This window comes from Paralichthys olivaceus, chromosome 17 (genome assembly GCF_024713975.1).
Source record: "Paralichthys olivaceus isolate ysfri-2021 chromosome 17, ASM2471397v2, whole genome shotgun sequence".
Lineage (NCBI taxonomy): Eukaryota > Metazoa > Chordata > Actinopteri > Pleuronectiformes > Paralichthyidae > Paralichthys > Paralichthys olivaceus.
This window is the reverse complement of record NC_091109.1, coordinates 15,057,302-15,074,011: the sequence shown is the minus strand read 5'-3', so window position 1 is coordinate 15,074,011 and position 16,710 is coordinate 15,057,302. Positions and strand designations below refer to the sequence as shown.

The following is a 16,710-nucleotide window of genomic DNA, read 5'->3' as shown; positions in this document are numbered from 1 at the left end:
AACCCACTAACAAAAACATTGTCACTGAATGTTGTCAAATGACTGTTACAGGTTCATTGTAATACTGCCTTTCAAGAAGGCCGCTTTACATTCATGAATTATCTTTGGAATGTTGAATCCCCTTTGCAGACTGATGCATTCAACATCACCACTGATCGTTTACAAGCCTAGCTCTATCTAAAGCAGTTATTATAGACATGGTCAGAATATAAACATGTCAGCTGAGTTATGGTCAGCTTTAGGACACAGTACAATCCTGGTTCAGAGAGCCATAGTGAAACTAGAACTTCCGGACGCTGGGAAAGTGTATTTTTAATAGGATGTTGTTTCCACGCAACATTCAAAATTTCCCATGAGCCCAAGTTCAATTAACCCAAAAATGTTATAACACACACTGACTGATGACTCACTGGCCAATCATAACCATGTTTGTGCCACCTGCAGTTTCTGGTGGTAACAGGTTAGCAGACTGAAGCTACACAGCTATGATGCAGCTTAGACCTGTGTCCATTTCAGGTGATCTGATTACACATGGACAGCTATAAGCTTCAAGACTCATTGAGGATATATTTGATCATGTATATCACATTGGGAGGTGATCTGTGACAGCATCATGCCCAAGGACACTTCAGCATGCAGATGGGGAAGACTGGGGATCAAACTGCCAACCTTTTGGTTGGAGGATGACAAGCTCTACCCCTCAGCTAATCTCACTTACAGAGTTTTTTTCAGTCACTTAATTGCAGTTTAATATCTCTTTGTGTTTCATTTCAGTGCTGAGTTATTCTCTAAACTGCAGTATATTAATCCATCTCTTTTTAGAGATATGACCTTAGAGCTTTATTTGAGTGTTGAAATGATCCCTAACCCAAGAACCCTCCAAATCCACAAATTTCTTTCAAAAAGTAACAAATTGAGTATAATTTAAAAGTTATGTTGTAGTGGTAAGTTTTCAAAATGTATTTAATCCAGTTATTTCATAATCAGTTCTCCAACTTTTCACTGTGAAATTGATTATTTCTCTCTACCACAGAGCTCCATTGATGTCTGAAAGCGAATTAATTAAAAATACATCACTGAGCTAAACATTTGTACTGGGTGTCATGTTGCTTCATTAACATTAACATGCACATGGTACTGTAGTTTGATTTGATTTATTCACACTACACCACTGCTGCCCCAAATATCAAATGTGTAATCCACCTCTAAAAATAGTCCCCAATGACTTCCTCCTGTCTGAGTTATGTTTGTTGGAAACGAGCTGTTTTAGGAAATATTGCCACAGGGTAGAGACGCCACCAACCACACACACATTGTTGGTCATGGTGTTTTCATGGGAGTTTTTTATGCAAAAAATATGAAACACCATCATTCTTATATGATTTTACAATTATTAAAGTATTCTTTTTTATCCATAATCCTGAAGTTGGAAACAGCATGTACCTACTTTAAAGAGCGTGAGACAGTAGTAGATGTTCCCACATAGTAATATGATACAGCTCATTTAGATCTAGTTTCTGTCATGTATAGATTTTTGAAATGTTTTTTCTTAAAGTTAATTCAAGCAATCAAATATTAAAAAAGCATATTTAACTCACAAGCGTAATGTATACAACAGACCATGGAGCTATAAGTCGTACCTACCATCATCATGTAGTAGATCATCCACACAGAAATCATATCCAGAGAACAGCTTCCAAATAACAGACAGAAGCTAACTATACAGATACTGTGATGCTATCCTTATGGTGATGCTTTGATGGAATGATGTAGTGCTTTGTGTGAAGAGTTGTGTTAAACACACACACACACAGGATTATTGGCAGAACTGTCATTAAGATGAGCCTGAGTGGAGATGGGGCTCCCTGAGGCTGTTTTCTAATGGCAGAGGCACACTGTGCATCAATCCTGAACAGAAGTGTTCCATCTGATGATGAGGGTCATAACTAGATCAAAAATAAAAAAAATTGTACTACTGTTTAGAAACTTTACAACTAATTACTTAATGACATTTTCTCACATAAGGGAGTTGGGATAAACTGTTTAAAGAGGATGTTGACCACCAAACAAAGAGAGTCCCAGTTTCCTGTGAGTCCATCAGTGTTATAATATCTGTGCGACTGTGAAATCGAGATGGACATTGTGGCTCTTGAAGTGAGCCAAACTGGCTCCATTCCTTTCTGACAGCCGTTCAATGTATTTGGCTGGACTACAACAGTGGAGCGGCAGCCCTATAGTCCCTTTAACACAAATGTCTGTTCCTTGCTGACTGACTGATTGGATCACCAATCCCTGTCAGCACACACACTTCATCACCTGTCATAGATCCAGGGACTTCAAGGCTCATGCATACATACATGTGCCAATTTACAATCTGGGAAAAATTGACATTGGTTGGATATCAAACATGATGGTTGGTGATTGACTGGATCATGGTTGGTGATTGACTCAAGGGACTACAGGCCTGTGACTTCTGGATTATTTCACGTCAGTCCCATGCTCCAAACCCTAGCCACTAATCCCATTGATCCAATCTACCACCATAATGAATTAATGACAATGGTGGATGAAAACCAATCCAATTAGAATATTTAGTACTTGGGTGAGGATTTGTGTAGGATAAGCTTTATTGTGTGGATCGCTGCTGTGTTATGAAGCTGCAGCAAAAATTATGCATAAGTAGTGACTTAATACAGTATTTTCTGGGAATTAAACCATATTCATGCACTCCAGATTAATCCAATTATATGAATACTGGGATACTTTGGTCATTAAATCACAGAATATTCCATATTCCTTCTAAACATCTCATAAAAACAAAAACAAAAAAACGTGCAACTAAAATTAACACAAAGTGTGAATACATTGGTTTCCACACCTGGATTTTAAAATTGTAAAATTATAACACAGTCACTCTATGAGAGAACGCTCTGTTCTGTCTGTCTATCCTTATTCTTTGTCTCACTGTGCTGTCAGTCTGCTTCAGCACAGATACACCCAGTAGAAGCATCACAGTTGCTTCCATTACTGCTACAGTTATGAAAACAGAGCCACACTTCCAAAATTCAGTCCGAATCTGAGGAGAAATCACATACTACATATTTAGGTGTATTTACAGTTACTAGGTTATTATACTACATGCATATGCATATCACTGAGCAGCTTACTTCCCCTTTTTGCAAAAATTATGTACACCATAAAACAAACAGTGCTTTCTACTCTAGAGACTGTAGTTTGGAAAAAAACTGTGAGGAGCAGACTGATGTCCATTCCCCATGTGGCAATAAAACTCATGTTAGATCCAGGGGTAGATCCTTCTTGCACAAGATGTAAGACAGTAACAGGATCTCTCACTCATACTTTTTGGACAAATCATAATTATATACATCTATATTTGATACATTTTCTGAGGTCTTAGGAGTCAAATTTACCTCTTCACCTTGGATTGCACTTTTTGGAATAGTCCCAGAGGACATTCTCCGACATTATGCTATTGCTTTTGCTTCCATAATTGCTGGGCAACTTATACTAATGAAGTGGGAGCAGAAGACCTCTCCCACCCATGTCCTGTGGGTATCAGAACCTATGAGGTTTCTACACATGCAGAAGATAAAGGAGAATATAGATTGGCAATAGACAACTGTGACTAATATGTACCTCTACCTTTTTACCTGACTGTATGTTCAATTAATTTATATTAAGATCGATTTTGCTAATGGCTGATGTTTGTTTGAAAATGTATATTTATATATTTAATTATCACTTGTCACTTCTCATAATTATCTTGTCTGTGTTGTCATTTAATTTTTTATTTCTTGATTCTATTATCAATATTACTGTTGCTTTATTTAGTTTTGTATGATTTCTTTTTGTCTTGGGGGGGTTATAGAAAATGGACAACATGCACACTTCTGTATTTTGCACTGAATTGATTATACAACTGTTATGTTGTTGATGAAAAAGTTTGAACAAACTCATTTCTTTTCAGCATTTGGGGTCAGAGCATACACCTGATGAAAAACATTTTAAATCATTATCTTGGCAAGGGTTACAAAATAGTTCATCTCCAAGCTAAGTGAGGACAGGATAATTCAAAGACATTTAGGTCTTAATAAAATGAAAAAGGCAGTGACTGGTTTAAATCTTAGAGACACAAATGACCTTGAAATGGATCACCTCTTCTACAAGTGGAAGCAGGCGAAGTCTCATATGCATGAAGCCTATGTGCACACATGCTACTTTCAATGTTTATGATTTCAACTGGATGTGAACATCCTCTCCACTTTGATATACTAGACAACAGCAATAATCTCTGATCTGAATTTAGTCCATCAATATTATAAGAGGTGGGTTTTGTAATTGTTTTCTACCATTAATTGAAGGCACTGACTCATGAAAGAGTTTTCATTACTGGTTGTAAACACATTGAAAACACTGACTCCATCCCTCTCAATACACTATGAATTAACATACCATATTTGCAGTGGTTTGTGCAAGACACCTGCAGGGTGAATTGCAAATAAAATACAGTTACACTGTCAGTTAAGAAATACACACCATCAACATTTTCTCTGTGTCCTTCAGCTCTCTGAAGACATCTCTATCCAAAAATATCAATGTGCCACTGTGAGACATGTTCCTCCATTAGCATGAAAACACATATTGTAGATTATTTTGAATCCCACATACACTGCTCTGCTGCCAGAAAAACTAAAGCACAAAATGAGCAAAATCCACAGCTGAAAATAGTCCCCAACAAATGCAGCAAATTAACATCTTTTTTTAAATTCATTTCCTTGAGTAACATTTCATTAAAAATTACAGAGCGAAATCAAGAAAACTCCTCAGAGAGAGTAGAGGAGTCATAAACAAAGACGTTGCAGCTTCAAGATTTGTGCAAAACAATACAACTAGGGAATAACATTAGCCGGTTCATTTGATGCAATGGAAAAAAAGTGATTGACTGATTGATATGCAACACATGCGACCCTGCCTGTATGGACTCACACAGAAATTGAGGATGTGTGATAAAAAATGAATTTCTCAGCTGCAAACTGATGGTGAAACGCTTATTGGAGTGTGGTTTGGCGCATGGCTGAAAATACATATAGGCACAGCTACAACCAATATTAAAGACTCGGGTCACATATTACAACTGAAAAACTTACTGTCTCACTCCCCCCCATACACACACACAGTATACTGCAGCTAGTCAATACACAGCTTTGATGGGAGGCTTGCATCCCTCCGTCTACATTGATACCAAACACATGATGATGAGGACGATGATGATGATGATGATGATGATGATTTCCATTTCAGCAGCCACAGCAAATACATCAGCGGATCAATATACTGACACATGGGAAATCTGCCAACTTCTGGAATGCGTGTGTGTGTGTATGTGGGTGGGTGTTAATGGACCTACCTGAGAGGGTGGTAAGCTAACGCAGAGAGCTCTGCTCTGTTTCTGAGTGCAGACTCTCACTGGCAGCTCTGCATGGCGGCTGCTGCCTCTGATTGGGCGGCTGGTGGAAGGGGGGTGTATTGGAGTCAGCCAATACTAGAGCATTCTCTGATGCACACAGGCAGAAAGAAGCTTATCTTCTGCTCATTGACACATTCTGTCCAGCAGCGGGACACTTCCTTGAAGTTACACCTACATTTATATATTTTATATCGATTATACACCAGGTCACCAGTCTGTCACAGGGCTTACACATTTTGGAGAGTCCGGTTATAGGCTGCATGTCTTTGGACTGTGGGAGGAAGCCAGAGTACCTGGAGGAAACCAATGCAGACAAGTGGACAGAATGCAAACTCCACACAATAAGGTCCTGGTATGTTGTTATGAACACAGCACTGATATATCACAATGTTTAAGTTAGTAAGTTGATATCAGTGGCAGCTGGTTAATGCAGGGCAGTGTTAAAAATAATTTAATATCATTATAAGATTGTACTCATGCAATACTTCTGTCTGACCTTTAAGCACCTGTGAGCATTCAATATGAGTTTTTCAAATTGTATCTGGTTAATTTCTGTCTACATACATTCCTGGTGTGGGACACCAGCCAAATGGATGTGAATGTGGGTCCTTATACTCTTGGCAATCACGGGACCTGAGGCTATTCTTTAACTGATTGTTGCAGATTGTCCACTGGACGCAGCTCTCTGGACACTCCCACTTTTAATTACAGCCAATAGGTATTGATTAACGTTTTTTTGTATCTAATGTGATTGGTCGACCCTCGTTGCCGTCTCAGGTACATCCGTCGTCAATGCTACTTCCGCTGTGAGCTGACCGGCAAGGATATGGAGACTTCAATGGGAACAGTGTCAAATCTTTACAAACACTCTCCAACAAGAAAAAAAGAGGATAAAGGAGCTTGGTCTGGACCAACCTGATTCAGCAGCAAGTGATGAGAACAGCTTACACCTTCTCCCGCTCTTTTTATGAGAAACAGAGTTGGCTTAACTGGATGTGGTGTAAGTAAAGTATTTTACTGCTTCCCCTGTTTGCTGTTTCAAAGTGTCGGAGGTGATGTACTGTACTTTTCTCTCCGAAAAATGCAAACGACATGAAAGTTGCCACAGTCATAATTAGACTGACACAATTAGGCTACATTTGTTCAGCAGGCTTAGCGTTGCTCAGCAGCTCGAGGAAAGCTTGAGGGTGGCATTTTGTGTGTTGTGTAGTTTTTGTCTAGTCTGGCTTCAGCTCGTTTGAATATCAATATTCACCCTAAAAACATGAAAAGATACATTTTGCTTGTGGTTATCCAGAGACCTCACGTTGAACAGTTATCCTCAAACCATGTTTGAAGGTTGTGATCACATTTTGATGTGTTCATAAAGAATGTACTCCCGTACGTACACAATGTGTTACTGATGTCACTTAATTCATAATGAATCCAATATGCATCACTTTATGAAGCAGAGATTTCAGTATTAACAAGGCCTGTGTGTTCCTAAGTTCACTCCTCAAATAGCAAAACAGATTAATAGTGAATGTTGAATTTCAGTTTCATTAATAGCAATGAATGGCCCACGGTTTCTCTCTCTTTTCAAATTTTTTTCTTACATAAGGAATTGCTGTTACATAACTGTATCCTTTAAGCATGGTATCCACAGTGCAATCTTGTTTTTCCACCCTCCTCCGTGTTTTTCATAATGCCACAGAGAGACACTAAGAGGAAGGGACGGCAACCAAGGACAAGTGTATTACACGAGGAACAGAGCAGAACAACAACATTCAGCTCCCTCAGCTGTCAGTCCTTGTGTCCATTATGTTTCTTTTCACTGATTCACAGACAGTGTTGTGCCAGTTCACACTTAAAAAGAACTAGTTCAAAGTTCAGTTCATGCAGATGAAAATAAACTTGTTCACATTCATAGTTCATTTTTAAAAAATGTACAGTTCATAGTTCCAAAAATGAACTAGTTCATTTGTTCCATTTTTATTGGGATGATTTAGGTGACAAACCTACGATCATGTGTTTAGTTATTGATATATTAATCGATGGTGTCGGATCATGAATCCGTGTCGCTCCGGTCATTTTAACACTAAGTCCTGACTGTGTTCAGTACAACACAAGACGTGATGCACAATGTTGATGAGTCATTTTTCATGATGTTTAAATGCAGTCTCATCAATTCTGGAGCAAATCAAACACCGAGTTACTTCATGTACTCATCAGGTCCTGATAACTACTGGTGAGCGTTTATCAGTTAAAGTGAGAGCAGGTCAGAGTGGAGGAGGACACAGAAACTCAAGCTCGATACAAACCAACTGCAGCTTCTGCTCTGATCATTGAGCAGCAGTGACCAAGAGAGGAACTCTGAGTTTTCACTGTTTCCACTGTTCTTCAACTAAGTCACTGATCTGCTTCACGTGAACACTCCTATGATCTCACTGTGTGAGTGTTGTCTAGGAGCAAAAACACACACACATTTTTTGCCCTCTCATGGAATTTCACCATGATGATTTAAAAAATGAATGTGAGTGACGCTCACTCCAGCCAGAGTAAACTGATATTATGACCCATATGTAAAGTGATTCTTTCAGTTCATCGTTCACAAACAACATGAAAGCTTTCAATAAATGGGTTTATGCAAAGCACCGTTGTGTTAGATCTGACCTTGTTTTGGTCCAAGCTTTAGTTTTGTTTATCATCATTAATTCATCCATTAAATGTAACATATTATAAATAATTGTGTGTCATTTTTAGGTGTTGTAGTTCTATTGTCTAATATCAAATAGAACTAATCTTAAATAGCAGCGATTGGAAGAAAAGGAAAGGAGACTTTTGATGTTGAGTTTTCAAATCAGTAGGAGGGCACTAGTGCCAAAAACAGCACCGTCACAGTTAGTTGATGAATAAATCATTTTATTCAGAAAGTAACACAGGTCAGTTAGTTCACACAGTTTAAACCAAAAAATACAGAACCTTTTGGCACCACTTTAAAAATAAACCATATTTGATGATAATTTAAATGTTGTAGAAATATTAATATGATGCTTTTTACATTATAAAGCAAAGTATGTGGACACCTGTCACTCATGACATAACACATGATTGTGACACAATGGGCATTAATATATAGCTAATGTCTAGAAACTTTATTTCAGGTTCTCCAGATGGCTGCAGGGATTTTATCTCTTCCAACCTTAAGAGCATTTGTTGGTTAAGCCTTGGCTCATTGTCAACATTTTAGTTCATCCCCACGATGTTGGATGAGTTTGAGGTCAAGTTCTTCCACAGCAATTTGGAAAAAAATAATTTCTTTATGGAGCTGTCTTTGGGCCGCGAAGTATTGTCATGTTGAAACAGAACAAACCTGGAAGAACACTAGTGACTAAAACATCACGTTATTCTGTATTAAGATTTCAACTAAGGGATCTGCACTTAGGAAAAAACAACCATGATTAATGTAAGAGTACAAGTCCACATACTTTTGGTTACATAGCCATCCAGGCATGAACACGTCTCCAGAAGAGAATATTAGAGGATATTTAGGCTAAAAACACAGTGTAAGTGACACTTTTTCAAGTCAAATTTTAATGTTTTTAATCTTTTGGTTTTTTTATGATTGAAGAGGTTTACATTTACTTCAATTGTATTGGATTTGGCTGTTTACCCCTGAACTCCAAAAGTAATTTTATGGACTCAAACACTTCACCCACCCCTCCATTGTTATAGTGGTGAGCAGATATTGAGTGAATTTTCATTTTTGGGTGAACTATACCTTTAATGTATTAGTAAGTACCAATGCATTATATTATGTAAATATATGACATTTACAGTTTTGGACTTAGTAGAAAGCGAGTCAGTCACTAATGATCAGAAATGTAACTAGTATTTGCTTGTAAAAGGAAAAGGGGAAGAAATGAAATGCAACTGTACTGATCAGGCTGTGCTGACATTAATGTGACTATGTAGTGTGTAATTAAACTAATTTGCCAGGAGGTGGCAATAAAGCTTACTGAATCCCTCAGGCACAAGGACTGACTGACACAATATATGTGGCTGTCCAGTGTGCAGCTGAGACATGAAAAAAAGAAAGAAAGAGAGCAATTCTATAATTATTTCTTCAGTGATGCCGTTTCCAAGCAGCCTCTCTCATCTTCCCGTTGAGCAGAGCTTCATCTCCTCCATATTGATGCTGCCTGTGTTTGCTGACACATCTATCACTTGTCCCTGCAGGTAGGGACTATGCTTTCCAGGCCTATGGATAAATGTTGGCTTATGGAGCTCCAAATCATCCAAGTGTGTGTAGGTATCTTCAATAATGTCTCTGCAGCCTGTAACCTTCGCTATGCCCACTTTAGGTTGGAAGACTTTACTCTTGTATCCCTCTGGGTGGTATGAAAGACGCTCCTCACCATCATTTTCATTTCTAACATCCCTGGCCTCATCATCATCACTATTAGCGATGATGATCAGTTCAGCCTGGATGTCTTCCTCCTCATCCTCAGCATTCTCATAGCCCATGAAAATCATTGTGACAGGTGCTGATTCTAGCTCATCTACCAGGTTCAGAGAAGAGGTACTGTCTGCACAGAAGGGTGAGGGTCTGTTAAAATCACTTGAGCTCTCTATCAAGGTATCAGGATCACCTTCAGACTTGAGGCTGGCCAGTGAAGGACTATGGCTGTCTACAGCCCTGTAGACCGGTTGAATGGGTGCTGGCATTTCTTCAGACCTGGCTTTAATTGAGACCAGAGCTGCTGTGTTTAGACTGCTTGTACCTGTTGTGTAGTTGGTGAGTCCTCGTGGAGTTTTAGCACCGATGTCAGGTTGTGGAATTACATGCTTGTTACTCTTTGATTGTTCTGGAATGTGGATGAAGGGCAGCTTGGTTTCTTCTCCAGATTTTTGGAATCTTGTCATGAAGTCTTGTTGGATGAGGCTAGGGCTTGGGGTCTTGCTCTGGGTTTTCCATCCCTCTAGGTCATTTTTATTCTGGTTTTCCTCTGTGAGGACTTGAGTGCCATTTCTGGATGAGATGGCACCCTGGGAGGGACTATGGCTGGGTGTTGGGGTTTGCCCCTGTGTTTTATTTGGTGTCCTAGGTGTTGAAGGCCTGCTGCTGCCTATGTAGGGTACAGAGTAGACAGGCTGATGGTACTGCACCTCTGTGGGGATGTTCTTATCTGTAGCCTGACGTAGCAGCTCTTCTACCTCTGTGGTCGTCATCTCTCCAACTTCTCCACTGTCCATTTTGCTTCCATCTGGGTGCAGTGCATAAACAGACTTGCGCCCATCATCGTACACTTTTAAACCCCTTCCTTGGATAATTTCTGGGGTGATAGATGCTGTAGAGACTACTTGACTTTTGCCTGTTCTCTTATCATGCTCCACATTGATCTCCATCGCAAATGTAGCTGGAATGGAAAAAAGAGGAAGACCGAAGAATAAATATGGTTCAATTACATTTCTGATTTAGATTCTCAATTTGAAAAAAGAAAAACACAAGTGATGCACATTACTTACACATCACAATTAACTGAGGTCAATGTAAGACAATGCCCTGTACTGACTATTAGGGTCTATTTGAAAATGTCATCCTTAACAGATTATTTGAGAAAAAATAGATGATAAAATGAATCGTTAATAGTGAACCTACATCAAATAAGCATGGCTTGATCAACATGAAATCACTACTGTTGATTAATGTTTTTTATGTTAACAATCTTGCAGATAGAACCTAGTGTGTAAATAAAATTAGTCACAAACAGCTTTATTGAGAACTCTAAGGGAGTCCCCCAAGATCCAATGCTGGCCTATTTCTTATATTCTATTCCAATAGATAACAATAGGAAGACCAACAGCTAAAGCCAATCTATATGCAGATGATGATAATATCATAAGAAAACCAAACTTATTCCCAGCATGCTCCTAGATTTTGAAAAAAATATATAAATTCATATTCTAGTAGCAGACACAATTTTAAAAGAGTCATACTACAGGTACTTGGGTACTTGGGTGGATATTAGGCTCTCATGTAACGTGCATATTAAGAACCTAGTGAGGAAATTAGTTAAAAGGCTGGGTATGTATTACTGGCAACAATGCTCACTTGTTAGTTAGCTGTCAGGAGAACACTTGGTAAGACTACTGTATTCTAGTATTGTAGACTATGATAAAATTACTTATATGCATGCCGCCCCTCTGCCCTGTCCAACTACTTGTTCTGTACACATAACTGTGTACTTTATGATCACATTTACCGGCCTTCACTAAGTCTAAGCATACAGCATCAATGGTGTACTTTTATCTGTGAAGCCATATTAGGGTAAACTCATCTCTTTGTGATCTCCTTTCACTCACTGAAATGGTTTTTGCTGCAATAGTTGGCTGCTCTACAAGGGACCCAGGATTTTCTTGGTAGAGCAGCTTTTCACTCCAGAACTCATTGTCTCTTGATCGTTTTCATATCCTTTACTTCTATAACTTTGGTAACCTTTAAATGTTAAGCTATGTTGGCCAGGTCCCACTCTAAAAAATGTTGATCTCAAGGAACTTCATGGGTAAATAAAGGTTAAATTGAATTTAATAAATGAAGTAATCCAGTGTTATCTATATGTAGATCAAGCTTTTGGATTTGTATGTTATGACTCTAATTAAGGCACAGTCATTTCACAGTCTCCTTGAACTACTGAGAGCTACAGTGAAATCTGATTTCTTCATAATTTGTATCCTTGTGAAATGCAAATTAAGAGTGATGAGCATCAAAATATGTCCACAGCTTAAATTATGCTCCTTATCTATCCCACTTGTCTCTAGTCAGACTTTCAATACATTAACTTGACAGTTGAATGACTGGTCAGGAAAGCAGCCTATATTTTTTATCCAATCTAATAGTTATATGAGACTTATACCTTTCTTTGCTTCTTCACTTCTAGGCTTACATATAGGAGGGGTTTCTGCTGGTGTCAGTGGGATGAATGATGGGATATCTGGGAGTGGTGAGGGGAGATGATGTGTCACATCTGAGAAGAAAAATAATGCCCATGAAATACAAGAAAACGCTAAAAGTCAAGAATTTGAATAGGTCGCATTAAAGGATCTTGTTATACCAAGGTGTCAAACCATTTATATGGTATGACTAATAATTTATCATAAGATAAATGGAGCCATAAATGAGAAATAAATGCACATTCCCTTTCTTGCGGAGAGCATGACATTCACAAGGATATCAATCTCATGTCTGTGTGTTTGGCGATGATCTGGACAGACTAATAGCAGTTTTCATTATATTTTCAAAATTTAGAGGGACACACTCATTGAGATGCATCATGTCATTTTCAAGGTGACCCATTGGGAAAAAACTCTAAAGCACGCTGTTACACATTGTATATTGTCATACATGAACGAACATTACTATTTGTGCTGGATGGACAGACAAACTGTTGTTTGTGACGTAATCACTCCAACTCTTAAACTGCAAACTGCTGTATTTACATGATTCGTTTGTAGATACAATAATCAAACTGTCAATTAATGAACTTTAAAAGTGTTGGTAGGAGTCATTTTAAACTTTGAACAGAGCCAGACTTGCATTCCCTACTCTTCAGGAAAGGCTAGCCCAGAGCTTGATATCATATGAACATCTTAACATCTCATCTGAAAAGAAATAGCAACAAAACATGGCTGTCCTAATAAACAGTAAAGAGGAAATTAAGTATTCAGGTTTGGTAGTACAAGTCAAAAATGTCAAATCTGACACCCTACATATAGTTATTAGATGACATATCATGTTAATATTCAGGAAAAGAATGCGGCCACAGGAAGGTATATAAAAATGCTTAGGAACAGATCAACACATAAAAATTCAAAATAAATGTTTACCTGCTTGGTACTCTGCATTTAGCTCCTACGTGTGAAGACAGAGTGGGGTCAAAGTGGTGAAAGCAGCAGGAAGTCATCATCATAGCAGTGCTACAGATCAATGGTGTTAAGCATCAGCAGTCCAGTACTATGACATGTTAAAGTCACAGTTGTTCCACTGTGTCTTTAAGACTTCATACAGGCAATGATTAATCATGCATATTAGTCCTTGTACACTGCACACCGACCATGTGAGAAATCTATGTACCTGCCACTGAAATTAGTCAAAGCAGCCCCCTGTGAACTAAAGCAGACCCACACAGTTTAGAAATAAGCAGAAATTAGAGGATGCCACAGGATGCATGAGGAGAAACTTGAGTTTGTTTGTTGTAAAAGACTTTGTTATATATTATCAGAATCTACATCATAATTATGAAAACATTGTGTTTAGGCTACTACATGCAGTGGACTTGTATATGTGAGTTTCTTTCTGACCTCATGTGACACACATTTGGCTGTAATACTTGATGGCCCTCTAGAGGTTACAGTGAGACTATCAACAACATGAGCATGGCGGCTCGGGAGGTAGAGCGAGTCATCCACTAACCAGGTTGGGTGTTTGTTCCCAGTCTCCTCAATCCGCATGCCAAAGTGTCCTTGAGCAAGATACTGAACCCCAAAGTGGGACTGATATGTGACAGAGACACTGCTGCGCAAAACTGTACTGTAAGTTGCTTTGGGTTTTCAAGTAGATAAAAGCGCTATATAACTTACCATGTTGTAGGTTCGTTTTGTTCATGTTCAGTTGTAGCAAACGGCTAGTAACTATAGTTTATCAGAGTTAAGCTTTTTAACTCTAATAACAAAGAGCCACATGCGGTGACACAATAGATATGAAGACAATTGTTATGTCTGAATATTTCGAGCAAAGTATAATAACATTAAACACACAATAATAACATGAATAAAGATATAGAATTGTGTCACATTGAATATGCCGATGATGCCGTATCATCCAGCAACAAAATGTGGCGACCTACTAGTGATGTGCAAGAACAAATTCCAAAATATATTCTAGAATTATATTGGTGCCTGTTAAACCTTTGAGTTCATAGATCTGGTATTAGATCTGACCAAACTGGATCATGTTTCATCATCATAGTACCTGAAGCAACATGTATGTACCAATCCAACCCCTTGAGCTGAGGCCCCCAACTGGTACGATATATTTGCCCTGGGTTTTGTCTCTCCAGCTATTTACAGGCTCTGCTGCCCTATAGCTAAAGGTTGCTGGAGCATTATACAGCCTGAAATAAATACCTGCAGAGGGCTGTAGAAGGCACAGCATACTTTGTTCAGCATAATTTGTTCTTCAGGTTTGAAAAATCATTCAATGTCGACTTTTATTACTTTTATTATTATTTTTATGTCAGGAGGGATCCGATGTCTGCAGTTAAGAGGAAACTATAATGATATTAAATAAAGTTGTCATACAGAAGTTTATATTATGCTTTTTTGTATTATCATTTAAGTGTCATTGTCACTTGATGGTGTAAAGAGCTAAAAGCAGTAATGCAGTTTTTCTCAGCAGGAGGTAATATTTTAACATCTGAAAAGCACAATTTCAACGGTGGTATCTATCTCAGTGACTGTATAGACAACTGCGTTAACATATCTAGAAATGTAGGGGCAGTGCTTCAAGAATACACAGCCATGTTGGGGCTTCACTCTCACGTCAGGAATCAGTGACTAGCAGTTTGTTAATACTCTATAGAGAATTGTTAGTTCATCCTGCTTCATTGCCTCAAGGTGAAACAAATATTTGAGTATTATTAGAAACCATGATCAGCAAAGAACACAGCAATGTTAGCACGAGTACAGCAAGCAGAGTATTAAAATGCTGCCAGTTGATTTGAGCCTACCTTGATAATGTCCTCAGCTGTCCTCTCCACCTCTTTTAACCGCTTCAGGACCACTTCTTCATTAGCAGAAATGTTAAGCTCCTGTTCCTCCAAGGTCTTAATCTCCTCCTCTATTCTGAACAAGAGAATAATAAACTGTATTGATTACAGAAACAACATTTTCAGCAGGTTTTAACTACCAGCAGCAATCGATAGTGTATGAACCAGCAAACCACAATCATTTAAATGCTTTTGTTCATTGCATTCTGTGTAGTTTTACTGTGTTTTCTCAGAATGTATTTCCAACTGAAACTGATTTAGAACATGGCTTTGAACTTGGATGTAACATTTCTGCTGTGTGGGGAAGAGCTGAATATCTGGTTAAGTGTAATGTAACGTACAATGTTGGCAGTTAGCTGTAGCTGCTTTTATATATTTCATTAATTATTTCTTCACCCATAAAATTATGTTTTCAACCTGATTAGAAAAAACTCAGAGGGGTCCAGGTTTTCTCACTCAGTAAGCTTTTAATGAGGAAGTTATGTATAGTAAAATCACTGCTGAGCTGCGCTCCACTGCGACAAGCTACTGAAAGTCAAATGTAGATCTTGTTAATATCAGTGTTTCATAACCCAGTTTGTGTGATCTCCCTGCTGGTTCACTTCATTTTGCATTTCAGAGTTTGACCTGAGTGACTCAAAAGTGTCTCACTATCAGTTTTTCAGTCAGCGTGTCTGTCTGCTGGGTCCAGTGTGGGTTGTGCTGTGGGAGTTTCAGAGTGCAGGTTACCTGAGGATGTTGCTCTGCAGCTGATCACTCTGCTGCTGTTCGTCCTGAATCTGAAGCCTCGTGGCCTCCTGTTCCTGCTCTGACTGCTGACTCAGGCCGTCCATCAGCCAATGCTCCCTCAGGGCTTTCTTCTGTCAGGCAAACACACCCCCACACAGGAACCTCAGTTTTTTATGCAAACATTCTTTAGCATGTATTCACATTTTAAAAGTTGTCTGTGTCACATAGACACGTACCTTGCTGTCTCCCTTTCCCCTTCCAGCCTTACAAACATTCTGTTTCCTTAAAGGGATAGTTCACCCAAAAATGAAAATTCACTTATTATCTACTCACCACTATACTGATGAAGGCATGGGTGAAGCTTTAGGGTCCACGAGTGTTTGAGTGAACACTTTTGGAATTTCAGGGGTAAACAGCATTGCATCCAATACAATTGAAGTAAATGGTGACCACTTCTTTAAGCATAAAAAGACAACAGATCAAATGCCTCCATACATCTCTTGTGGTGTCATCCAAGTGTCCCTAAGCCCTAACATTCAAATTCAAATCAAAACAGCGTTAACCTCCTCCAGTGCCAATGTACATTTTTTCTTTGTTGTTTTTTTTATATTTAAGAAGTGGTCCCAAGATACATCAACTGCATTGGATTTGGCTGCAACGCTGTTTACCCCTGAAACTCCAAAAGTG

At 38.6% G+C, this 16,710-nt stretch overlaps 1 protein-coding gene across 2 annotated transcripts in view; it reads right to left on the bottom strand.

Moving 5' to 3' along the window:
* The window catches only part of palmdb (palmdelphin b), a 42,761-nt gene that overhangs the window by 9,998 nt on the left and 16,053 nt on the right, over positions 1-16,710 (bottom strand). The window contains exons 4-5 of one of the 2 annotated variants that reach the window (XM_069512006.1): positions 16,024-16,154; positions 15,256-15,370 (exon numbers count right to left, since the gene is read on the bottom strand). In XM_069512006.1, the coding sequence (XP_069368107.1) occupies positions 15,256-15,370; positions 16,024-16,154 (246 nt within the window). Of the gene's footprint in view, positions 1-1,644; positions 1,768-15,255; positions 15,371-16,023; positions 16,155-16,710 lie in introns of those variants that run through there. The other variant, XM_069512007.1, reaches the window with a different exon arrangement.